The sequence below is a fragment of the Neodiprion lecontei genome, chromosome 1 (genome assembly GCF_021901455.1).
Source record: "Neodiprion lecontei isolate iyNeoLeco1 chromosome 1, iyNeoLeco1.1, whole genome shotgun sequence".
Taxonomy (NCBI): Eukaryota; Metazoa; Arthropoda; class Insecta; order Hymenoptera; family Diprionidae; genus Neodiprion; species Neodiprion lecontei.
Window position 1 is genome coordinate 13692544 of NC_060260.1, and position 27684 is coordinate 13720227.

The following is a 27684-nucleotide window of genomic DNA, read 5'->3' on the forward strand; positions in this document are numbered from 1 at the left end:
ACAGTTGTTAGTTGTAAAAAATTTACATTCAGCGAAAAATAAAGTTGGAAATCAGTTCGATTTGACGTCAATTATCGTGAGATTCTCTGGAAAAAAATATTTGACACTCTACTAAAATTCATGTATAATTCCGAAAACTGATCCAACTCTCGGATAGAAATGTTATATATACTTTCAGGTGATTGGGAGAAGAAATTTATACACCAGGGTATCACTGAAAAAGTCATGCTCGTCGAAAAATGTACACAGGCAAAAGAAATTCTAACTACAGTAGATGTACGTATCGTAAATACTGTGGTTCAGCACAATTGCATTATACCGATGAACGCAATTTGCAGTAAATATGGAGCTCTAGACATTTTGCTGCTAAAAGAGTACAGATATAATAAGGATACTTTCAATGACTGTTGTTCTGATGATGATGTTATCCTCGGAAATATATCGATTCCACTGAAAAGGTCGTTCTGCAAAGATATTCGTTTGATAATAGTTATTCCAAATGACCATTTTTTTTTTTCTGGCGACTTCAAAATTTCTGATCATTATGAAAATTTATTGTCAGCGTGGGCTGATTCTAGTAACACTGAAATGACTAATTCCCCTTGCTAGTTTTCGAAATAACTATACACTTACAATTAGTTCAGCAAGGTGAGCTTCAATTTCACCTCGTAGCGATAAATGTTGGTAAAAATTAATTAAGTCGTTCTCGTACACTAGTGTTAGACGATATCCATCGATATTTACTGATAACTGCCCAACAATAAACTGAAAATAATTCGATTTATAAAAACCTGAAATACTAATATTAAATGCAGTTTTCTACCTTAAGTGTATCGTTGTAAGTTAAATGTATACATCGTAACCATGCAGTTATTATGTATTCTACTTAGATAATTATAATAAATATTCTGTACGTTAAAATGTTGTAGAGAATAAATAATTCTAACACTAAAGTATTTATCGATATTTTGTACATCGATATTTGAGCAGCAATATATTGATAATATCGATATTGCAGCGCACGCTACATATCGATATGAAATATCGATACTACAGCGAATATAGTCCGAAACTATCGTACACGGACCCCAGCATACAGGTTGGTGCAGGAGAAAAAGTTGGCATTACTGCTGGGATTGTGTTGGAAAATTGAAGTTGAGTAGGTAGGTTGAATGCAAGCGTACAGTACAAGAACAAAGATTATCTACGAGGGAGTCTGAAAATGTAATTAAAACCCGTGGGAGGTGGGGAAGGTTAGCAATAGGACTATTCCGTAACATCTCTATTCGATAGAATCACGGTTTAGCACGTGTGCGGATTATCTATTCCGGCCAATCACTTAACGTGAGCTCAGAACTACGTCCCTTACCACAGACAATACGAGAGCTGTCATCTTTTCTCCCTAGCCAATCATTCAGGACAAAATACTATCTGTACACATATTTCTAATCGCCGGTCGAAGGCACGATGAACACGTACAATGCGTCCGGTTTAAATCGACCCCGAAATTCACCACAACTGACTGTGAGCCGATCCTATGAAGCTGCTCTGTGATGGTACATTATACAGATACAGGTACTTGGTCCTATCGCAAGACAGTGTTTGCCGGTCTTATTACGCAATTCTATACCAGCGTGGATGAATGAAAAGGGGAAACTGCCCAAACCTAGGGCCGAAGGGGTGTTCGAAAGTCCCACTTTGATTTCAGGTGCGGACAAACACAGGTGGGCCGACGCCCTTTAAGTATCCGTTGTGTAAGTACATCTGCGGCAATCGAATTTTTCCATTCTATTCAGCCCTGTCGCCACAGCGGTTGCGGGGGACGGGATCGACGAAGTTATTGCCTAGTTTTGTCGGCCTTGCGCATTTCGCTCGGGTTGGGGTGAAAAACTAGAATTGCCGATTGATAAAAGGACCGGAATATTCAATTTTCTCAGGTGCGAGAATCTTATTCGTACAATTTAAAAATGGGGGAAGTTTCAAGCAGAGAATATTGAAAATATAGAAAGACAAAATATAGAAAGGTCAGAACATGGAACAGTAAAATCGAGAATATGTATAAGATTCTATATTATCGAGAGAAATTCTGACGATTCTACAGTTTGGCATTTTATGGTCTGACCTTTCTGATCTTTTACTTCTCCGTACTTCGAATTTCAACATTTTTAAATTCTACAAATTGAGCTTTCGCTTCTTTAAAAATTTGATATTGTCGCCCTTCGAGTTTTTCATGTTTCCATATTTTTACCCATTTTGCTCTCCTGAATAAGAATTGTTAGGTTTAATACAATATCTGTTTTATGTATAAATCAGAAAACAAGCGTTCGAACATAAGCTGTTCGTCGAAGGGGTCGTTATCGTTTCGCTATTGATTTTTCAATCCAAGTTTGATAAGTATAAATATACGACATAATGTCTTGTAATAAAAAATCTTGCTTTAATGAAACTATTGCCTACAATAAGTTTACAACTAAATCTAGTTATACATTATTTATGCAGTGAAACTTTTCTTAACGGACACCCCCAATAACGGGTTCCTTTTTACAACGGACCACTCACAACCAAGCACTCAAATCGTACGTTGACCGGTGTCATCAGCGATTATACGCCTGTAATATCCCAGTTTTATCTTGATCTTAAGCTTCGAAATTTTAAAAATAGTAATTCATTATACACTCTTTCGACTCGAAACAACGTTTCTTAGATCTTTTCGCGTACTACATGGCGATAACTTTGAAATCGTTCCCAAAATTTATTTGATTGGGAAGCACGTTGTATTCTGATATTTAGTTTTCGCAGGAACTACATGCAATGCTTCAGGTCAAGACTGAACTCTGAGAGTTATAAAATGAAGACGTATTAAAATTCCGTAAAGTAAAAAGAAACGTGATGATTTTATCAAATTTTGGTACGTATATTTGCTTCACGACTCGCGGAAACTATACAACGAAGGAAAGGATAGCTTGGATTAACAAAAGTGTTTTTACGGGGGACGAAGATAATATTTTATTTGATCACATTACCTTAAGCCTGTTAAGAACGAAATTCTGTAGAAAAAGCATAAAACAACGCGATTTGATTGATATGAATTCAATAATGCTACTATAACACACAAATACCAGAAAAAACGTCGACTATAATGGTGTCCACTAGAAATACAACCGTTCGTTCTAATTTGAATGGTAACGAAAGAAGGTTTCAGCTGGCAAAATAAAATGTTCCAAAAACCAAATTTGTCGAATAAGTGATGTAGTTGTTTCGGAAAAAGAAGGGCGTTCACCTTGCAAATCAATCGGCAGTCAGATTACCATAATTGTTCGCCAACGTAACAGAGAATCGGAGACCTGCATATTGAACGAATATTGAGCACAGCAGACAAACCGAGGGTGGATAACAATTATTCCTTATTTTTTTGTAAAACAATTTCCGACCGGATGATCCAGCGCATGGGAACATTTGCTACAAAACTATCAAAGCCTTAAAGCCGTTAAATTGTTACATTATATATATATACACAGTGGCGATGTAAACGTTGTTAAAAAAATGTGTATAGTATACGATACATACGGGACGTATACATACAACAGAATACAATGGCATATAGTGGTTTTCTACGTGAATACCAAAGGTCCAATCGGTTGGAAGTTGTAAGCCAATACCTTGGCAGGGACGTCGGCGGTATCGGATCCGAATTAAGAATTTGATCCTCATTCGTTGGATATAGCCTAGCCACCAGTTAGAACCAGTTGACTGGCGTGTAGAAAAGGCACGGTGTGGCTGACTTCCTCTTCCTGTTGGCATCGGAACTACAGTCAGGTGTCAGCTCCGGTCCCTACCATCCCCTTTGCTCTGAGCCCTGAGCCCTGGGCCGATATCCAATATTCAGCAAGGATGGAAGCAGAAATAGCCGACTACGTGCAGAGTTAATCAGGTTTAAAGCAGCAAGCGATGGCTCGGGAACGTTTTGCCCAAGCGCGGTCGCAGTCACGTCATTCATATTTTTATACCTACGACAAAATTTGTAGTCTCGCATGAAACGCGTAATGTTTGCCTTTCGTAAATCGTTGCATCTTACTTCAGTCGGTTGTGGAATATCGATAGTTATAGGATCGATGATATTCCGGCCGATGAGTTATTTCAATTCTCAATATTCTACGACATGGCTCAAGGTTGTAATTTATTATCGAATTGGATGGGCGTGAGAGTATGTATATTATATAGGTGAAACGAGTTTTGGTGAATGAAGTATGAAGATTTTTATCTGAAATACGTACGGCCGTTGTGTAATCAGAGATTTGGTCCATTCACCCTTACTCGTTGACCGCATGATTCGGCGTGGATATGAATTTTTCGAACGATTCACATTGAAATGAGAATGGGGAAAAAAGTTGGATCACTTTTCGAATAGCCAAACGAACCAGACGTTTCACCTCGGTAAGGGAAGGCATTACAAGCCAGTGATCTTTCGAGCGGGGTATCAGGGTGCAGGACCACCTAGGTGGTGTCTAAAGTATAAAGTAAACAATATCCGATCTTGCATGGATCGGTGAGTGAGCGGTTCGATCGCTGATCGCTGAATGGCCGATTAGTATCTCGTGTCAGCCTGCAACACTTTTACGCACACGCAGGCAAAAGAAGCTAAGGTTGTAGTGAAGGGGTGAAAGGGAGATGAGGTGGAGGAGGAGGCATGGGGAAGAGGAGAAGGAGTAGGATACCAAGAGAACGAGAGCCGAGGACACGTGTGTGGACGGACGAAGGAGATGGAGACGGGAACATATGACACGGGGCTTGTAGTGGGGTGGTTGGTTCGTCGCTTGGTTCGTCTGTCAGTGTGTCGGGTGGGGGTGGGTAGTTGGCAAAGACACACTGTCAGTCTATCATGCCAGCATGACAGTAGCACCTAGTTGTGTCCCTAAGATGAGTGGCGATGATCGTTCTTCGGGAAATTGCCAGACTTTTAAACCCGAGTGTTAACTTTCGCGAGCTTGTCTTCTGAACATTTGAAAATTTTCGAACGATCATGGAGGGTGATAACTGTGTGTCGGAAAATTCTATTTCAAAATAGACACCGTTGTCCGTGTCAAACTTTTCAAACATACGTTAATTCTGAAGATCGACGGGTTTGGCTACAGACAGTTTGACCATTCATTGCTGAAAAGTACAACCGGGTAAAAGATTCATTATCAATCGTACTTTGCGGGAAATTCGATGAAATGATCTAACTTTAAAGGCGGTCACGTCGATGGAAGATGGGATGAAACTTCGTTTGACGGGTAGGTCGTGATAAGTGTTGTGATTAAGTGACTACTCCGACGTTAAAAGGTTATGAAAACTCGAAGGAACTCAACATCGTACATGAACAGGAAGAATAACCAAATATCACAGTGACGATGAATGTATTTTTATAATTCGCTCTTCAACGGTTACTTCTAGTGATGAGCAGTGTTGAAAAATATAAAATATGCAAGAACATCTGTGGAAATATCGAGTTACCGAAAATTATTCGTAGTCACCGAATGTTAATATTAACACGAAGCAAGTATTACGTATGAGGCTTTCAGTGGATGACATTTTTTGTGATTGTAAAATATACGTGAACTCAAAACTTACCGTCCAATCTGATACAGCAAGTGAAATGATACACTTGACAACACGTGTAGACGTCTATTTTTGCATCAATTTGATGTTCGGTAAAGCTCGGTTGATTCACTTTGTTTTTTCCCTGTCCATCTGCAGTTCATCGCATATTGTTACGTGAACATTGCAAGGGTGGCGAGTTTTCAAAGTGGAGATACAGCGCGCGGAAGCTGACAACTCGAGTAATCGAGTGTATCCGAGTCAGTGTAACGACTCGCGGGAAAAGATGCACATGGTTCAAAATCCATGAATGGAAATATCTGGGAGGTTTCCAGAAGCCCTGAGAAGAGACCGGCGGGTCTTCCAAGCCATAAAGGTACATCTATACCTACGTTCTACATACACGCACACGTGATTCATTCATTCATAAACGGATAACTCCGCAAGGTAGCCGTACCTGCCACATGTGAGTCCTTCGAGCGCAGCATCCTCCTAGAAGAAGGGAGCCGCGATACGACGCATGACAAACGATAATTGGATAATTTGTGGATCTTACAACGCGTCGGACAAATTCTGGTGCAGAATAGCTCGTCAACACAGCCAATAGTGAATTTGTATGCACAGATTTTTCTACGACATTAATGCATAGACTCGTTGACCACGTAACACTGATCGTGAGACGAAAAATTTAGTGACCGTGGTAATTTTGATTCTACGAAATAATTCGATTTCAGCTGACTCGAAATCTCTTTATTTAACCTGAAGAAATCTCATCTCATTACTTCTATGAAAGCACTCAATGAATTCTACCACTCGATCACACTTTTTTCGGTATTATAAAATTATTTCACAAAACGGTATCTGTAATGTTTTTTCTTTACCACCATTCTAATGAATTCGTTTCAATGAAAGTAGTAAAACTGATCTTTTCTATTTGAGGAAATTACGTACTGATTCTTAGAAGTAATAAGCAATTTTTTCGAGGCAAATAAGATTTTTTCGACTCTGGTAAAACTAAATTATTTCTTAGAGTTAAGTAAACGCGCCAAGATAAGAGCCAATCAAGTTTGAGATTATATTTATCATTGTAGTTTTGCGTAGTTTATGCGTTGCGATCGAGATAAACAGCTGATTTTACACAGTAAAAGAAATCAAGTTTATACGTGCAGACGGGTGCTAAATATAACAAAACTTATTTGTAACTAATATTAAAATGAAATATCCTCTGCCTGGTGCAATAGATGTTTGAAATGGGCTCACAATGCCTGTACCAGCATTAATGACGATTCTATAACAGAGTTAACATTGCAAGGTTATTACGTTAAAGATCTGCTGGCAATAGATCAAATTTAATGTAAAGACAAATCTTGAAGAAAAAAAAAATACAAACACTGCGTTATATTGAGAACTGTCTGTAATCAAATAAATATTTCAAACCGTCAGATATGCATCGATATCACGATATTATCCAAAACTAAAAGTCACGTGGTGATCATTTTAGTCAAATCATCTTTCGTTACATTATCTTCGCATGTTTGAAATTTCGATACATCAGCCATTCAAAATATTGAACGTTCTAAGTTTTGACCCCTCTCCTCTAAAGGAGAATACATTTACGACCGATTACCGTAAAATAGTTTGAACATTAAAGATTTGCAATCGGTATAGCAAGTATACAGGAGTACAATACATGGCAAATATTGAGCGTGGGAGTTCGAAAGCGAGTCGTTGTATAAAAACGTAGTAAAACATTATCGTCGATATTTTCAATGAAATTGAATCCCCAGGTAGAAGTTATGACACAATATGTCGTTGTCAGGGCAACCGGAGGGTCGCTCCATATCTGTACAGCGGAGGGCGGCATATCAGAAGAGAAAGAGGAGGACGAAGAGGTGGTGGCGGATGCGGCGTTAGAGGGGGTGAGGGACGGGGTACGGATACGTTTCCAAGGGAGGCTGGAACCTGAAAATTTGCAGAGATGGAGTTTCTGCAGAACCATCATTCGGCGAACACCTCCGAGTCGCCCTATACACTTGGCACAGGTGAGCTCGTGGTCGATTCTATTACCGTTCGATCGACATATTTTCCCGTACCGCAGTACAAGCCGTAATGTTAAAATATATGAAATTAATAGTTACCTAGCCGCATATATCGTACTACTGATATACGTTCAGTCCCATACAGTGCCCATGATCGAGGAACAAAAATTCACTCCCAGAAATGCTTTTCGCGAAGTTACTCCATAACCCAGGTGTATTAGGGGTGTTAAAAAGTGAAATTTCGTAGTACACGATACCGTCGGTAGTTGAATAATCTATCTCGTGGCATTAGTTCTCAAGAAGAAAGAATTATCGATACCTAATCATATCACCCTAACACTATAATATTATTTTGTAGTTTCGAAAAGGATCACATAATGTGAAACTTGAGGTGAATATTACAAATTATTATAAGTATCTGTGATGAACGGTTGATGAAAAAGTCGTGGCGGTTGTTTCGATGCAGCATATATTATAATATATAAAATATCTTAAGATATTATAAATCGTAAAACATGCTGGATACGGCTTGCATATATTGACTTGTATTAATACAAATCAATTTCAATTCGAAATTTGTTGATGTATCAAGAAATATCGTTACAAAAAACAACAACAGAAACACGAATACTTACAGTAATCGAACAGTTTTGTGTAAGTGTTACATGTCTGCTTTATCAATTACAACTTCCTTAAATTACCTCGAGCTATGAAATAAGAGACCGCAAGCTACACTTGGATCCTCAATTTTTACGGTCATATTTTTCCCAAGAATTGATATCATACTGAAAGTTTAAATACATTTGCCTAAAATTTCCTACAATTGAGAAAAAAATTATCATATTCTTGGATATCAGCACGAGCGAATCCTACCCCAGCACTTTGTTGTGATTAGTGTAATTCTAAACGTAGTACTTTTTATTACTTAAACGCCCGGACGTGTAGCCTGGACGCTACTGCAATTCAAGATCAAGTATAACACTCGACGTATTTTTCTTGTAACGTGAAGCTACCAAAAGCCTACTCCGGTGACATGTTTAAACTGGGAAACGATGAATCCGGTAATTCAGACAATTCTTTTGTAATTGTTCTTAAAAAATTTACAATTGTTAATTGACTGTGGATCGGTTAGATATTCTACTTATATTCAAATTTCCACGTTATCGGTTCAAAATTACTGACTTTTCTCGAAAAATTCTGATAGCTCTTGATATTTAATTACATTTTACGTTCGTGTTTTCTTATGCATGATTCATAAACATTCTGAGTCATCAACATTCTCCATAAGGTTTATTTTCGAATATTCTGGATGAAATATCTTGACTGTTCACTAAGTTCGAGGAAAAAGTATCGCCCATAGTTGAGCCAGTTCTTCGTGCAAACACTTGTGCTGATAAAGTTACAAATATAATTTCAAGTATCTGTTAAAGATTTGTTACCCTCGCTGTAATGCAACGAGATTGAGCGCAAATAATCGTTTACTTTTTGGGCGTGAAAAGAATTTTGCATAAGCACTCGATCAGCAAATATTTGATAACGTTTTCGATTCCGTTTGATCCCAACACTTAGCATCGGTGAGCAGTATCGAAGCAACAATCCCATCGAGTCTGTGCAGCGGACCTCTTGGCGTTTTGTCGAACGAAGACACGCTTGGCGAAAATCAAAATGACGAAGCCTTAGGCGCGTTGCAGGGGACCTTGCAGGATCTCCAGAATTCAACGGATAACATCCAAGATCCGCATAATCAACAACTGCATAACTCGGGACAAAATCAAGTCGTGAGTGAGTTTGGAGCCAGTTTTTGGGTCGATGACATGGCGGGCTTCCCGCTACCACCCTTGGACTTGGATCCGTTGCCACCAGGACTCTTCAGTCCATGTTCCACCACTTACAAGTAAGTCTTTTTCTAAGATCAGAAAGAACATTTTCTTTTTCCGATATTTATACATACACTTAAACTGCATTGATATCGAGGTGAAGTCCTCGATTTTACCTCAATCTTAAAAGTGACGGGCTTCGACATGTTATCCACCGGAAAAAGGTGATCAGCGTGAATAAAAGAAGTTAGGGAGGTCAACTGGAAATTCCAAACTCCTTAACTTTTTGATGTGATCCAGGGCGCACGCACGCTCCACTGAACAAACGTAATATTATATTTCAACACCTCGCGCACGGAGACCGTTAACTCAATCGCATGAACCTGGTGCCGACAAATTCTTCTCCGCACAAGATCTCGGAATTTTTTTTATTCGACGAGTAGATTTTCTCTGTAAACCAAAGACGATTCACCGTGATTCAAAATTTTTCCCGGGAGGTGCTTGATCATTGTTTATCACGTCTAATGGGGCGTGGTGGAAAAACCAGGGTGTCAGAAGATACCAATTTTTATCTTGAGTTACCGCACTCAATGTAATATAGTTTCTCACCGTTATCACGGCAGTGGATAAAATAGATACGCACGTACAAAAGATTCACAGGTACCCGGTACATAAACCCTTTCATGCATACATTTTTCTTTACATGCGATTCACTTGAAATTTTGCATGAACGGGCTTTTCGGATCGCTGACCATAAATCTAAACTCGAAATTTGAAAATTCAAAATGGCGGATCCAATATGGCGGACGTAAATTCAAAAAGTTAATCGATTTTGATAAAACTTCATATTACGTGGCTTTTGGGGCGACTGATCACAAAACCGAACTCCAAATTGGTACGTTCAAAACGGTGGTTTCAATATGGCGGACACAAAAATAACAAGAACATTTTTGGTGTGTTATTAAGTTCGTGTAAAAGTTGGCATCCGGATTTTCATGGTGGATTAGCAGAAAACGCTTTTTTCATGGAAAAATACGAATCTCGACGATTTGTTAACATGTGCTATTTTTGCAAGAAATAAATAAATAAAATTTATATTTTTTTTTACTTAGAAAAATATTTCGGGGGCCATGCGGAACCAAAAAAGAACTCGGGAGTTCTTACGGAAACAGTAGTTTAATAAATAAAAAGCTGCAAAAGCAAAAAAAAAAAAAGGTGGGACGCTCAGCGCTCCAGCGTGAATTAAAGAGTCAAGTCCACGGGTAGGTACATCGCATAATTTCTCTTCTTAGCTGGGGCTGTCCCAGAGGGGATTGTATGCCCAGGCCTGGAACAGGAAACGGGGAAGGTGTTGCCGACGTTCTGTTATCGTTGAAGCATGCAGTGGTGCACCCCGGAAGCCCAACCGGTGGCTATTACGCTGGAGGACCACCTCATCACTATTCCCAGGACTATACCCAGAATTTGGGTCCTCCGGTACCTTCATCCCATTACGGGTCTGGACCGGCGATGTCCGTCAACGTATCGATGAATATGACCATGAACATGAACATGCACCCAGGGTGAGTTTTGACGTTTCTGTTTGTAAGAACCACCTCAATTCATTTTTCCAACTGTTTGTGCAGAAGTCCGATTACTGAAAGGGTATAAAATCAAATTGTGTACCACTGACAATGAGTGTATGATAGCACATGAAAACGAATAGAGACCGAATCCACTTATATAATTTTTCTTTGCAATCGTATCCGAGAATCTTTTACTCCTTGTCTTTGCGTAAGGCAAATGTCGGATTCATGCTTTACCTTCCGTTATGGCAGACTGTTTCATTTTCTAAGATTTAATAAACTGTCGATAGAATCGTAGTGAAAAATGCAAGCATACAAGTCAGTACCTGTAATAATAAAGAACAGAAAATTGAAGTTTTGCAATTTTTACCTCGAATGATTGAGAAAATACATTATAAGATGCCATTGTACAATTAGGTGAATTGAAGTTCGTGACCGTGTTGGTAGATATTATACCGATTTGATTTCGTTGGGTGACGATCTGGGATAGAATAATGCACTTTTATTTATCATTTATATTTTTAAACGACGTTTCAACAGGTCCCGCCTACCATCATCAGGTTTCTGTAATATAAAAAAAATCACAAATTGTTAGATGAATTACATTTGATCACTAACTGTCACGTTAAAAACATTGCACAGCTGCTAGGTAATTGTTAATGTATACTGTATCTAAATGCTTTTTAGTATTTTCAAATTTAATACTGTACATAAATGCCAACGTTTAATATTTGATCTTATTATTAAAACTACTATGGAAGATTGAATTATTTAACACTTACATAACTCGACATTCCTTAACACTTGCGATGTTTGTTGCATGGTGTTCGAGAAGGAAGTGAGTACCAATCTAACTTTACTAATCGAACCGTTCTCTTAATATTCATTTTAACAACAATCTTTGAAAGTCACACAACTGTTTACATATTTGTTAGTGTACTGGCCTAATTGTTTACATAACAGTCTATGCCAATTTATAATGACAATTTCAATGATGTTCGAATGGAGGTGACTCAGGTTTTGAATGTCAGTTCTTTTGTTGACAGTATTGTTTTTAGAAATATGTATCATTGCCTTGATAAGCCTCTTTTGCCAGCTGGTTTCTTTGTCAATTATTTTTGCATTTTCAAAGTCAATACTGTTCCCTTCAACCAATGAGTACTGAGCCAGAGCCGATCTATCCGGATCATGCGTTTTTACATCATAATTATGATTAGCAATTCGTTTTTTGAAATGCTGTGACGATTGGCCTATGTAACATTTATCACAGTCTTGACATTTGATTTTACATACAATTTTGGTTTATTCAAGTGTGACGGTTTTTGACTTTAAAGACGTAAATATATAGTTCAAAGTGTTGTCCACCTTGCTATCTGTGCAGCTATTACAATGTTTATGGATTCTTTGTTACTGCAAATCCCTGATCAATTTTGATTGATACCCATTTTATTCTCCAAGTTTCACGTACTATTTTTAAATTTTTCTTTCTAAATTAAGCATTAGCTAGTACTAAGCTTCTGTCGAACAGACCTATTGCTACAATTTTTTTGAATTGAAGCGGATGTTGCGAATGAAAGTTAATATATCTGGCAAACCATGTTTCTTTCTGATACCAGTCCATCAACGCTATTCCGTTGCAATTAATGATCCATGTGTCTGAAAAGCTAATTCTATTGCTTACTTCTATTTCATAGGTGAATTTGATGCGTGGATGATACTGATTAAATATATTTAGTAATTGCTGAATGTCATCTTTATGAACACATGTTATTATATCATCTACGTATCTTTTGTAAAAAATCAATTCAAAAGGAAGCGCATTGGTTACTGTCTGTTCTAGTTTTTCCATTACTAAATTAGCTCCACTTGGACTAATTGGTGAACCCATAGCTACTCCATAGATTTTTTGGTAAAAACTGTTATTATGCATAAAATAAGTTGAGTTCGCAGAAATCTCAACCGCTTTTACAAATTCCATCTTAGGAATGGCTATGTGTTTGGCTATCAGAGCCCAGTTCTTCTTAATGATCGCTATTGCTAAATTAGTAGGTATATTGGTATATAGAGAAGATACATCTAACGATATAATCACCTGGTCTTGAGGAATTTTAGTTCCTCTAATATCTTTGACAAAGGACCATCTTTAACGTGAAATTTGGTTTTTCCAACAGAGAAAACAGAGAAAACTTTTTCTACGATCTTTAAACAATACATAGATTTTTTTTTTAGATTTTTAGAACTCATTGTTGGAGCAGGATATCACTTTTTTGGAACTGGGGAAAATTTCATCCAGTGACCGTTATGCGATTCTACTGCATAACTTCATTTCAATCAAGAAAACATTTCGACAGAATTGCATGTACGGTCAATTTATCCCATATACGGCCTTTCATAAATCACGTGGCTAGTTTAAGGGGTGGGGTTTGATGAAAAAGTACGCTATGTTAAATTGGGGTAGAATCATAGTCCGCGATCCGTGCTTTTATAATTTTCATGCATTCTAATTCATTTTTCTGCGCACAACATTATCTCTTGTTTGAAACTGACAAGCTTGATTATCACGAAAAAGCTGCGAACAATTCTTTTCGGGCTGATATTAATGATTTGCATGTATGGCTAGTATCGCCATTTGTTCTTTCGGATGGCTTGAATTAATAAAAGTTTTACAAAATTTACTTGTTTAATAATTTCTCGATGTATACAAATTTTGTTTTTAAATACATGGCTATTTCTGGGGAGTAGGGAGGGTCTGGTAAATATACGCGATAGACTACATGAGGGGAGGGCGGTTCGAAAATGTTTAAAATAGGAGCCACGTATTTTATGAGCAGCTCCATATCTGAAATTGTAGAGCCAAATGTACGGTTCTTGAGTCAAGTAAAATATGCCTGAGCTATAGAGATATTTTTTACCATTGGTACACCATCCCTGTAATCTTTTAGTTTTGATTGGAATACTTAGTTATTCCGTAGGTACCCTAATTTGATGGTCAACTCCGGAATAACGATACTTGGCCACATCTGGTGTAGGCAATGCTTTTTGAGTGACGAAAGACGTTGCACTCGAAATATTGGTTAAACAATGATGGTGACGCAATGGGATCAACGGTTATTCGGTTTCATTCCAAGATTGCTCGTGAGCAAACAACTTTCTGTATGATTCATGTGATCGAAACAGAAGAAACGTTACGACTTATTGGTCAACATTTTTTTGAAAAAGTTTTAAAAAAACTAATGGTTAAATTCGCTGACCTTAATAGGCTGACACAAGACCTTTCCACTCGGATACGTTTTGAGCTCATAAATTATAAAAAATTGAAAAATTTTATTTTTCTTTAATTTTTTTATTTGAATTAATCAAAAATTGCTCGACCGATGATATTAAAATTTCAATCAGCTCGAATCGTGAACTCAGAAGAGGCATGTCGATTGAAACCAAAATCACGAAAATTCACTAACCATTCCTCAATGTGTCATCAGTTTTTTTTCATTTTGAGGACCTTCCGTTTTCTGTTTTTTCGTTTAAAAATGAGTCGCAGTTAGAAATAGAAAGATAAATAAATTGAAAGGAACAATGAATTAGGTGAAATTGGAATTAGCAGCCGGATCTGGTGGATGTCGATCAAATAAATTTGTTGCGAGATACAGAAAATGCTGTACAATAACACTTTCGGTGCTGTTATTTCAGGACATTCGAAGATACCGGAAATTTGATATGTAGACTTTTTGAAGAACTTTTTGCACTCAACAAATTCGACGAGAAGACAGAATTTCCTGTGCTGCTTGATTCCAGAAATGACGAATTTTTGCTCTTACCCCTTGATTGCAAAAAAAACTGCCCAACAATTACAGATTATTGCAGATTTTGGATATGTTATTCTGTAGATTTTGCTAACAATTTAAGTGTTAAGTCACGCTGATGCTGCAATCCTATCTATATAAATAAGCCTTTTCTTCTCTGTATTTTGACTGGACTAGGGATGACTGAGAATTATCAAAACAAGTTCGAAAAATTAATTTTTAGTGAAATTGCTACAACGGAAACCTGGTCTTAAAGATTGCTAAAAAAAATTGTCGGAACAAATCACATAAAGATTAGACAAAAGAAAATTACGGTAAGAATTGTGGAAGAGAATGGACTTGTAACTGCTAAATTCTAAACACTGCAGAAATTCATCACAATTTCAATTACACCGCTTACATCACTTACATGAGGTGATATGAATAAAACACAAGAAAAATAAGAAATAATATAATATGTGATCAATACGTAACAGTTGGAGATGTGTATAGACTGATGTAATCATATGTGGGAATAATATCAATTAGGGTAACTATTACTTAACATAGGTATAGAGTCAAGAAAAATTATCACGGAACTATAAAATATAGTAAGTAAATGACTGAGAGTATTTGATATTTGTAGAAAAATATCAAGAACTTATTATATCAACGTTGAAAATGTGATGAAAATTGTACAGCAAGAAAAATTAATGAATAATCTTTGACTTATTATACAGATGCATTGGTAAGGGAGAAGTTTAGCACGAGACATATTGGAATAAAACAAATATTTGCCATAATCGATCATCCCAAAAATGCTGATTCAAAAACATTTGTATTCCAAATCTCCCGGCACAGATTCTCGACATTGTAGTCTCTCGAAAAACTGACTTTGTGAAAATGCGATAAAAATATTCAACCAACGTTGAGTTTTTATGACAAATTCTATGAAGAAATTCTCCATAATCTCAGGAGTATGTCAGTGACGTTACCTTCCCCAATTTCTCAGGATTGTCTGAACACCATATTTTTCGATTTATCACCCCTTTACCCTCCATTGAATCGTAACAATAATTAACAGCATAACGGGTGCCCTTTCGCCGTTTCGATATCTGTACTTCGATTGTTCAGCCCTTGCCCTTCGGCATTTGCGTTACAGGTACGATCAGAGTTATCCCACTGCATGGGGTGTTGAGCCCCTACTCAGCCCCGCCCAGCAATACAATCCCGTCGAGGTTCAAGCGAGGGTGAACCAACCGGCGCCGCTGATTGGTAACCACCCGCACCACCCTCGACTTCCTACGTCCGAACACGCCCTTTGCATCGGGGGTGGCGTCACCACTGACGACAATGGACGACCCAACTTGTGCAGGATCTGCGGCAAAACGTACGCGAGACCGAGCACTCTAAAAACGCACCTCAGAACGCATTCCGGCGAAAAACCATTTAGGTAAATTTTTCATCTATTTTATACTTAAGTAATTGGGTATTTGAGCCAATTAAACAGGTATTTTGAATGGAAATAGTTTTAGAATATCTCAGAAAATGTGAATAACATTTTTGTTATAAATGAACGGTATAAATATTGGCGATCCATTTTTTGAAAATTGCCATCTCGAAAAAACTATCTGAAAATTCACTTCGAAAAATTTTAAAAATTGTTGTAAACAATTTTTTTTACACCAATCCGATTTTAGCATTAGCAAATTTTTCGTAATTAATTAAACGGTAATTTCTAGAAATTTAAACATACGAGAAAAAATTCTGCTGAGTCGATATTTGTTAACATTTTGTTATCATAATCGTTTAAAACAATTTGTATTACAATGGCTTCGAGAAGTTAAAAAACTGAGATGCTCTCAACGACGCGAAAAATTATTGTGGAGATTATAAAATGATGATAAGTTAATTTAAATAACTGTTGCAACTGTTGTACAAGTGGCAACAATGAGGGTGGCCATAACAAGATGATTATATAAATGATTTGTCCCGTGACTGTAACTGAAAATTTGACTACACTCAACCCTATTATAATTTAGATAATGTGAATATTATTTGATATGTATACCTACGTACTTTTCTTTCTGGTGGTGACGTCTTGAAATTCCTGAAATATTGTAATGGGCAACCTCGACTGTTTGAACTAAACTTCTTTCCATTCAACGGCGAATCCATAGAATGTATACTAGGATACTGTAGTAGAGTGGAATTTTATAACTTTCAATCCCTTCTTACTTATTAACGATCATTAATAATAATATAACCGAGTTTATCAACTATGATTGTAAAAGATACCACTAACCATAGCCTTGCTCAACTGCTTATACTGTGGTGAAATTTTTTTCTGCAAAACTTTACAGATTTTGTAAAAAACACATTTATTCACACGGCTATTGTTGATTTTTTCTAAAATACGTGTTGGCGCGAAAAACTTTGAATTTTCAGGATCCTTTTCTGTGATTTAGTCTAGAACGGGTTGAGTAATTGGACATTACTTTGTAATTCATCATATAATTTTACAAATGCCATCAAGATTGATCGTATTTTTATTTATTTCAAGTTTTGCAGTACTTCAGAATCTTTGTTTCGCTTATTTTCAACCTATATTTCAGGAATTCTCATTGTCAGTTACATACTGCGTGTCTCGCCGTCTAAATGTCTTAATGGTTGTTTTGGAAATTTTTTAATTTTTCACCTACATCTAGTTTTTTCGTGAAAAAGACTTTTGTTTCATGAATTGCTCTCGATTTTCATTTCAATTTCCAAGAAGGTTAAAATAATAAATAAGAAAATCAGAAATGTACATAATCAAACTTATTGTTAAACATAATCAAAAGGTTTCAAAGGTATCTCGTTCGTTTGATTCAATGACATCTGCAAAAAAAAAAATGGTTATTCAGTCACACCGTAAATATTCGTCGTTTTTTTTTAAAACATCAAGGAAATTAAAATACGTGCAAAGAATTCCTCTGAATATCTCTTCAGGCAGCGTTATGCAGATCAATTTGCAGGTTAAAATATCACCATAGTAAAAATTTGAAACACTCTGCAATTATTAATCAAGAACATATAAATTATTCTGGCAACTAATAACCCAGCATGTTGAATTCTTACGAAGGTGTCACGCATGCTCAAAAGCATTTAGCCAAGCTGCGAATTTGACGGCTCACGCAAGAACACATTCTGGTGAAAAACCATTCCGATGCCCAGTCTGCGACAGAAGATTTTCACAAAGCAGCTCCGTAACCACTCACATGAGAACCCACTCTGGAGAACGACCTTACAGGTAAAGCACATCATCACTGCGTATGTACAATAAAATGTCACCGATTAATCAACTGCATAGTGTACACAACAGACTACATTTGAGAGGTTGCTATGCTCATATTCAACCAGCTGAATGTCCTGCAAATGACTTTTAAGATTACACCCAAACAGAGTTATAAAATGGAATTTTCCTCTATTTAAACCCATTGGAAGTGCGCTTGTGACAATAATTGACTGGAATTTGAAAGATCTTGGTTGCTCTGTCGATAAGGTAGTGAAAAAAGACAACTTTGATTCTAATCAATATACATATTTATGTACAGTAGTGTTCATTAATAGGTTCCCAGTAGCTCACTATTTTTTTGGAATCACAACTAGAACAACTTTTATTTCTAATTTTCATGTACCAATGACTAGCGAGTGCGTTCATCATAGATATGTAAAATTTCTATACAAAGAAGTTCGTTTCAGTTTCGATTTCATCAAAGTAGTGAGTCACTGGGAACCTATTAATGATCGTTACTGAATGTATTGCCAATCTCTAATTGTTAGAAGATATAAAGACAGTTTGTTTATTAGCTTCCTTTAATAGTAATCCGAAACCCTGTTTGGTTGTAAGTGCTCTACAATGAGTATAAAAGGACGTTTCAGAATTTTCAGATTTATGTATGTATGTATGTATGTACGACAGATCTTCGAGCATATACAGTATACGGTTTGTTTATTCGGTTCTGTATTTATAAGAGTTTAGAAATTCTAAATTTTGTACTTAAAACAGAGATGAGTTCTCAGCTTAAAATATTAGGCTTGACTTTTGATGCATTCAAATATAAGTACCAAATTCAATATATTCAGATGAAAATTTATGTTCGACTAGGCGCTCAAGTGCTACGCTCGCAAACCTCACTTGCACCTCATTATCAGATGTGAATGAGCCCGAAAGTGTCGTCTCAAGATTGCTAAAGACAGCCAATTAGATGGGGCGTTTTGAAACTTGTCGGTATCAGGCGAGATATAGAAATCTCCTAACGTACCGACTCAGGTAAAATTCTAACCCTCATTAGCGAGTCGGTGAATGTAGTGTACTGCCATTACCCTCGTGACTGTCATGCTTTTTTGCTTGCTTCAAAATGATACCCGTGGTAAACTGTCTTCAGCAATCTTCAGTGAACGACGTAAGTCAAGCAGCGTTGTCTCCCGGTAGTTGTTAGTACCTCCGAGCCCAAAAGTGTTTGTACACTTGTGGACAATGAATCTGAGACGGCTAATTTTTGACACTCAACAGTTAAGTTGGCAGCACAAGAAACGTACAGCGCCATAGTCGGCCGAGTGCGAAACAAACTCAATCTCAATAAACGTAACATAACCCATGACCGTGGAAATTAACCGTAGAATATGTGTCAATCCAATAAGTCATTATCCCTGCGGTATTCTAAGGTTAGATTCGACGGTCATGAGTTACGTTATGTATATTGAGATTGAGTATGTTTCGCGCTCGGCCGACTATGGCGCTGTACGTTTCCTGTGCTGCCAACTTAACTGTCCAGTGTGAAAAATTAGCCGTCTCAGATTCATTGTACAAAAGTGTACGTACATTACAGTATTCACGAAAGTTTGACATTTGCATGTGTAAAATCAAATCTGCTGCTGAAAATTATATGGATACATTAATATTTGACAAAAGAAAATGCCCCACGTCGCGAACCGCAGTAATCGCAGCAGGAAGTAACAACGAAAACAATGACGTCATATGATCACGATAACGAACTGAAAGCTTACTGCGGCATGTATCGGAACGGCATTCGTGGTGCTCAAAGTACCGCGAGTGAATATCAGAACACACCCTAAATCGATGACTTGGCGGGGGAACACATAAATCATACAAGTATACCTCCCCACTTACCTTCTTGTTTTCCCCGCCGGCGGCTGCTCCCCACTCTTCCGACCGTGCAACAGAGAAGTCTCCCCCTGTTGCCTTCTCTTTTTAATTAGGGCTTCAGCTCGGTGTACGGACTGCGAAATCTATCTCTATGAGGCGATGATTACTATCGATGCAACTTTGAATTCGTAAAAATAAACTTACCCTAAAATATAACTTCAGCCAATCATAGTCCAAAACACTTGAACTATGATGCACAAACAAGCAACTAATTTTTCCCTAATTATTTAAATATCCGTCATTACGAACGAAATAGAATATGAAACAATTTGATCGTAAGAATAGTAAATATAAGTAGTAAATAACAATTCATCATTGCAGATGTCGATTCTGCAAGAAAGCATTTTCCGACAGTTCCACTCTGACGAAACATTTACGAATTCACTCTGGAGAAAAGCCATACCAATGCAAGCTGTGCCTGCTGAGGTTCAGTCAAAGCGGAAACCTGAACAGGCACATGAGGGTCCACGGAGGTTCCTTGACGTGACACAGTTTCGTTTCACCGACAAGTGACACCTGGTTGCAATGTCGTAGATTACCTGTAATTCGAGTGGCTGACAGCTTACAACGAAAACAATATTTCAAACAGAACATGTTTGGACTTGTTTAACGGCGAAAAAAAGTTTCGTGGGAATTTTCATAACGTCTATTGTACATCATGTTTTAATAAAAATGACAAAAAAAAAACATCCGCGTAGTTCAACTGGTACGGTAACATCACGGAAGCTTAAAACTGAGAATTGAGCTTCAAAAATTCAACTGCATATAGGCCGATCCACGAACCTTCAATCAGATTTTCACAGTAAGAATTTCGATTTGGTTGATATTTGAAAATTGAAAGCCGAAAGGTCAAAATCGAAAAAATCATAAAACTGATCAACGACTTTCTCGTATAAGCTATGACATATTGAAATTTTAGGTAAATCAAAAGTGGTATCTTAAAAAGCTGACGGAAGGTTTGTGGATGGACCTATATACGTTCGTACATCAGTTGCTCCTATGGAGCAATATTAATAATCCTAGTGCAGCTTCAGGAATAATGGTGCAACGAAATATTTTTAATTAGCCCTAAAACAAAAAGGGACCACATGCGAACAAATTCGGAAGCACTAATTACGAAATTTCACCACCCTCTGATTTACATAATGCAATCTGCAGATTTGCAAATGTTGTTTGATTTCACATTGGATAAAGCACTATAGATATAAGAAATTTTCCAAGCTTTTGCTTTTGCACGTGATCAATCAAACAATGAAACACTTTCGAAACACGAAAGCTGACGCACAAGTGGACCTTAACCATATCTCCAGACTTGTGTATGCATTGTATGGTTAGATAATACATGATGACAGTCTCAAACGTGACTGTTATATGTTGGCCAAAAGTGATGAACCTCCTAAATTCCATGTTAACTGAAGTTGTTGTTCCAACTAAATTTCTACAGCACCAAAAGTAACTCGTATGGAGCCTCCTGCTTTTTAAAGGGCATTACAACTATATGAAGCTATATTTTAGTCGGATTATTGGAAGGGAATAGGTAAGAGTAGATAATACCATTGTGAATGTTGCTCATTGTTCGTCTCGCAAATGGGAATCATTTCTAAATACTGCAACAAATTTGTTAAATAAGCAAAAATTGAATTCAGATGTTAACCATCAGGCTAATCAGAAATATGGCGCATAATAGAACATGTCAATCGTCTGTAGCTTGTTTGGGACAACTGACCCATGCCGAATTCAAGATGACGACTAGTCTGAAACGAACAAAAAAAACTTGTAACATGCACCCAAATTATTTGTTCATCAATTAATGACATAAAAATAACTCACAGTGAAAAGAAAAATAATTTACCGCATCGTCATATTGAGTTGGACTTAAAATTAGTAGCCTCTAAGTGGTTAAATACTATTCTAGATTTTCAAATTATAGTACGATACATTATTAGCGATATCAATATATAAATAAAAAAAAGAATCAACAAACATGAAGTAACGAAATGTGTTAATAAAAATAGGTCAGGATAGGTGAGCAGGATTTCGTAGGCCTGCAGCAGCATTCACCACAGCACCGTTGATTATTGTACAAATATTGTATTTATTATTATTATTATTATTGTTGTTGTTATTATTATCATTATTATCAATTATTAATTATCATTAATATTAATGTTGCTGTTTTCATCATGTTCATTTTTCTCATCTTAATTTCATTTTTTTTTTTTTTTTAGTATATATGGTTTTAATGCAAAATAAAAAGAATATTTTGGCGTCGTTTCTGTCAATTCGAAAAGAAAAGAATGGAAAAAAAAAGAAAATGAAACTGATACAATGTAATGTCGTATGGAAAACAAATAATTGAAATCAAATTAATGAATATATCTAATAAATTTTTTACTCCATTTTTTTTAACACCACTGACAAGCATGAAGCTTAAAAGCAGCGCTAAGTACCTGTCTGTAAGTTCAATATCGAAATATCCACAAAAGGGGTTGCGTGGATGGGACGATGTACTAGTTTATTTACTGTAATTAGGTTTTTTTTTTCATATTAATTTGCTTTCGTTTTTTTTACAATTCAAAATAAGAACAACTCCTTTGTTTTTTAATGTATGTTTTCACTTAGCGAAATCCTTTCTATATATAATGATGTATTTATAAGTAATAATATTCTGAAAAAAAAACTTAAAAAAAAAAAAGAAACAAAAATGTATGTATAATGTTTTTACGTTACGAACTTTGTACCGATCTGACGTAATAAGTTGGTCCTGTCATCTAGATTTCTAAATAAGCATGTGATTCAGAGACCATCTCGTCACGCACAGACTGCACGTCGTGAATTTCCGTTTAAAAATGTATATGTGCCTCTGTCTCACGGTATGAATGGGTGTGAGAGTGTCTGTGTACCTGTGTACGCATGTCCCAGGAGTGTGTATATGTGTGTGATGCTTCATAGTTTATTTCATTCTACAACTCCTCGTATATCCATAGTCAAACTTTTATTTTTTTTTTTTTGCGTCAGATTCTCATGCCACTTGGAATGATATTATTTTATTATTATTTTTTGCTTTTATTTGTTTTTTTTTTATCATTTTCTCTAATGGTCGAAAAAAAGAAGGTATAACATAGGGTGGATCTACATGAGTTGAATTCTGTTAATCACGTACCATAAATACAAACTTATCTATTTAACACTCAGTTTGACAATCAAGTATAATGACAATTACACCTTTTACTTTGAACTAACAACTAATTATAACCGTTGTCGAGATCGTCATACTTTTTCCAAGATTTCAACAATATATGAATGCATTATAATACTATTGATGATATTCTCAAGGTTTACCACGTATACGTGATAAACAGAATTATGTTAAGTGATAAGCATCCAGATAAGCATCTACGCATCCATCGTTAAGTCGATAGTATTCCCCAATTTATGAAAGCATAAAGTAAAGTTTCGAGCACCTGCTAATTCCCGATTTCATTTCTTATCAGTGCACTTCATTTGCGTAAAATAGTTTCTTAGAAAATATCAACAATATACACATTAAGTTTCGAAATAAAACCAACTTATCATGCTGAAATTTCAATCAAAACGCAATAGCTATCAAATTGTTCAATTAACTTCGAAATGATTAATTTTCGGAAAATGCAGAGCAACATGAAAGAATAAAATGTTTTATCCGTGTAGCTACTCGAAATTTTTACAGCTCACTCATCAACAAAGTTGGTATTCCTGCTTGGTATTAATTTCCAGCTAGCATGTAACATAAATTGATACCGATTTGGGTGAAAACACCTCTTTTAGTGTTCTGAGAATAGCACTTTATGTTTTGAAACCGCAATATGTCGATCTACTTCAAGCATTCACGTACTTTGCAGCTGCCATTGATAGCTCAATTCTAAAAAGAGTCCAGATAGATAAAAATAATCTGGAGGCATATCACATAACTACATTTTCTTGCTGATCTACCCTAGGAAATGAATTAATTTTAATTTCAGTGATTAAAATTGAAAAACAGATCGAAACAACTGAATAGATATGTGTATGTCTCTAAAATAGATTTTTTAATATTTTTTTTTCTTTTTTATTCAATTATTATTATCATCGCTTTCCATAATTATTCTCAAAAAAAATTTCCATTTTTATTCATGGATTTGCCTCTCGATAATAGAATCAACTGTTCGTAATATCGCATTACTTTACTTAATATAATAATTAATCATATTATAATTATCAATTAATAAAACTTGTTTCTGCTTGTTCTATATCTCGTTCTCTCTCGTTCATTCATTTTCTCGCGATCTCACTTTCTCTCTCTTTCTCACTTTTGCTCTCTCGCTTAAATTCTTAATCGATAATATTCACCGAAAAGCACAAGTTGCTGTTTTATTTTTATATATAGTATCAGTGCCAAAAGAAAAAAGAAATACTTCGACACAAAAGTTCTCGATGTATACTCGAAAATTTTAGAGATTAATCTGGCTTTCGGTCAATGTTCTTTTCATGAAAAATAGAGATAGTAACGATTGAACTTCGTGGATAATGGTTGATGACAAACGCCGGTAGAATTGCAGCGAGTATGCGGTTATATTTTTTCCAAGTGCAGCCCGAACGCTATTAATCTTCCGAACAATGTTTAGCTGCTATTATAATTGCTATAGAATCTACCGCGGTTTCGCTCATATTCGAGACCATCAGACAATCAACGCTCCATAGACTAACAGCAGTCACACTGCACGCGAATAAAATTATAACGTCTCCTGACTGCAATTTCACGGACGTTTTGGAATCCTGGTGCACGGCATCCTTACCTCTATTTTTCATGGTTCTGCTGTTCCGTAACCCTACAGTTAATCAACTTGACTTGCCGTAGCTGTGACTTTACGCACTTTACAGGTGTGAAAAACTAGAATGGTCTAATATTTTCGAGAATTATCTCACAATCTTTGAATTGACGTAAGGAAAAAAAAAATTCGTACAGGCTTTCACGTTTCATTCAATTACAAATTTTGTTCTTCAAGTAAAAAATTAACTGTATTTGTAGTTTGGAACTTTTTTTTTCGCCTCAATACGATATTTTTTTCATTTGCGGTGCAGCCCCCAATCAGCCGTAACAACTTTAAGTAAATACTCAGTATATAAAATTTTCGACGTAAACATAATATGCCTGTTCGAAATACAGAAACTGCATAGCCACACTACTGTAAAAATTGGTATAGGTCATAATGTTAACATCATTTTTTCATATGACAGCTTCTTTTTGTTACACAGGCTTAAATTTGAGAAAACGAAACGTTTCAATTTTGTAAATACAAATACTAATCATGCATTTCTCAAATTTTTCACACAATTCAACTTCTTAGATGAGAAAAAATTGTATTTACGCAACAATTGTATTCCAATTAATTTCCCTCTTAATTTTGTACAGAATGTGCCACAAGTAAGTAAATTTGGTAGACATTGGGATTAGTGCTGTGTAACATCTGAAATACCAGCGCAGTAACGATATTGACTTGTAAATGTTTGACAAGAACTTTTAGGCCATTTACAAAATACATACCAAGCTTAGTAACCATTTGCAAATAGCACAAACATGTAAGCCGAAAATGCCTCATATGGTACATTTTTGATATAGAAAAATACGTGATGCTCCTGTGAGTTTCCAAAAGTACAATGGTTACTGATAAACACGTCAGTGGATTTTGATTGTATGCTAAAACATATCCCAATACATAACAAATTGGCAGATGATAATGTATTCTTGCAAACACAATATCATTGGGTGCAAGCATGATATATGTCAGTCAGTCACCCATCCTTGTTCAATGTGCTACTATCGATTTGAATTTCCATTAAAACAGCTACACTTGTTGCAATTGTCATGTACCGATCCATATAACGTTCTGATTGGCTAGGAGAGGTGTTGTACGTTTCAATGCGCAATAAAAGATCAAAAAATCCACAAATGTAAACAGCAACTACAAAGAGATGCTATTATAATAACGTAGTTTGAGTAATTTTTTTCTCATTTTGTTTTTGCTGACGAAAAATTTTTCAAAAATAATGGAAAGAATGGGGTTGCCTTGCATAGAACCCTTTTGTTGTTGCTTGTTTTTTTTTTCTTTCATGTTATGATTTCCACGTTTTTTTTTTTTTTCTTTTTTTTTGTCAAGGTCAGGGGCAATGTGAATTGGTTAAGGAAATGTGATGGGATGGGAAAAGGGTAGAGCAAAGTGGAGTGTGAGGATTCCAAAGATCAGGGGTTCAAGGTCAACGTGGGCTAGGGGCAGAGGGACTAGGTCGGGGGTCAGGATCGCTTACTATGCTGTGGGGTAGAACGGGCAACCCACCGGCTGAAGGCGCGGAAGCTGGACCTCCTGCACCTCCGCCACCGACTGAGGGGCCAGTTGGTCCCGTGGGTCCACCTCCACCTCCGCCCCCTGTGGAAGAATTAGGCCCACCGCCTCCTCCACCCCCTCCGACAACTGAGTGACCACTGGGAGGCGGCGGGGCCGAGTCATGAGGGGTCGTCGAATGCGCTTGCTGTACAGGCAGAGTTCCTGCGTAGTAACCACCGTTAATCCCTTCTGGATAACTACTGAAAAAAAGCAAACGAAAAAATGGTTTGTATCATGCGTATTTCACAGGGCTAAAGAAATAGAGAAAGGTGGGACGTAAAATTTCTGAATATAGGTACGTTTACTATTAAACAGGGGTTTGCGACAATCATTTTTGATATTACGAAATTTTTCTGAACTAAATTCAGCGAGAATTCGAATTTTCTTTACTATTTAATATCGTATTTTTTCTTCCTTGTATGTTTTTATTGCGTTATCAAATGCAAACAATGCTGTTCTTTACTGAAAAATTCGTATTCTCTGTAAATTATACAACAATATTTTCGCAGTATTTGTTCTCAACCAAATATGCCTGAGAATGTAACTTTCAATATATTTCTGAGGTTTTCATTTTTCTTGTTATAATCATTTATTTTTGTTTTTGTTTTTGTTTTTAATTTGAAGGCTATAGCCTTACCTATTTTATTTGGGCAAAATTCTCAACCCCTTTGGAATTAATCAAGGGATCTATATATGACATCTTTTGACCTGTAGAATTGAAAAATGACAATTAAATTGACGAAATTCAAATAACAAATAATTCAGAGCTGATTTCATACAATCTGACTTAAAAAAAAAAAAAAAAAAAATATATCTCACAGCTTTGATATAATGAATGATATTGATTAAAACCAGTTAGTAGTACATTCAGCTTGCAAAAGTATGTCAGACATAGTCTGAAACAAAAATGATTTTCAATAATGAATTAATTTTCACATTTGTATATCTTTTAAGATATTTGATTAATTGTGAGATTTTTTCTGAAGCCCAGATTGAATATATTCCCGCATGCTGAACTCCATACTAATAAGTAAATAAACGCAGTTAAACCAGAAAACGGCAGAAAACTAATTTCTATTCAATTATTTCTGTTTTTCATCAGGAAAAGTATCATGATTTAAAAACCCTATTAGGTACAATTGGAAAAAGATGTACCGTTATTATCAGATTGTGTAGACGAAAATGCATTTCATAAAATCTTGGAGAACATGAGTCACCTCAAGTTAACTGAGATTAGGAAAACAGAAAGCATAAAAGCAAGACTATAAAGTACACCCAAGTTAAGTCGATTCTGACC

General features: G+C 36.3%; 2 protein-coding genes and 1 long non-coding RNA gene across 14 annotated transcripts in view; 1 reads left to right on the top strand and 2 right to left on the bottom strand.

Annotated features, from left to right (window-relative positions):
* The first annotated feature begins 4870 nt into the window (after window positions 1-4870).
* Window positions 4871-20742, top strand: LOC107227018 (protein glass). Of its 2 annotated transcripts, none has more exons than XM_015668026.2 (7): window positions 4871-6191; window positions 7397-7619; window positions 9186-9510; window positions 10726-10995; window positions 15940-16230; window positions 17899-18066; window positions 20308-20742. In XM_015668026.2, exons 2-7 carry the CDS (start codon window positions 7556-7558, stop codon window positions 20471-20473), a joined length of 1284 nt encoding a protein of 427 aa, XP_015523512.1. In that variant the 5' UTR covers window positions 4871-6191; window positions 7397-7555; the 3' UTR covers window positions 20474-20742. The 2 variants fall into 2 exon arrangements, with proteins under 2 accessions (XP_015523512.1, XP_046589521.1); XM_046733565.1 differs by having other exon boundaries at window positions 4871-5953.
* LOC107227019 lies at window positions 10932-11909 on the bottom strand. Its single transcript, XR_001525713.2, has 3 exons — window positions 11781-11909; window positions 11369-11562; window positions 10932-11069 (listed from the first exon to the last, which is right to left on the bottom strand). It is a non-coding gene; the product is annotated as an uncharacterized LOC107227019 (long non-coding RNA).
* Window positions 17596-27684, bottom strand: part of LOC107227023 (C-terminal-binding protein) — a 49205-nt gene continuing 39116 nt past the window's right edge. For 6 of the 11 annotated variants that reach the window (XM_015668038.2, XM_046733523.1, XM_046733540.1 and 3 more), the window contains one exon: window positions 22457-26587. In XM_015668038.2, coding sequence (XP_015523524.1) covers window positions 26260-26587 — 328 coding nt within the window. In that variant the 3' untranslated portion in view covers window positions 22457-26259. Of the gene's footprint in view, window positions 17655-21540; window positions 21741-22456; window positions 26588-27024; window positions 27096-27684 lie in introns of those variants that run through there. The other 5 variants (XM_015668036.2, XM_046733550.1, XM_015668039.2 and 2 more) reach the window with 5 other exon arrangements.

What these genes read in the sequence shown, in the direction of transcription:
- LOC107227018 (XM_015668026.2), top strand. Translation starts at nt 7,556, where the DNA reads ATGGAGTTTCTGCAGAACCATCATTCGGCGAACACCTCCGAGTCGCCC. An exon ending in GCCCTATACACTTGGCACAG is followed by an intron (nt 7,620 to 9,185) that starts GTGAGCTCGTGG and finishes CCCAACACTTAG; the next exon opens with CATCGGTGAGCAGTATCGAA. An exon ending in TCCGGCGAAAAACCATTTAG is followed by an intron (nt 16,231 to 17,898) that starts GTAAATTTTTCA and finishes ATTCTTACGAAG; the next exon opens with GTGTCACGCATGCTCAAAAG.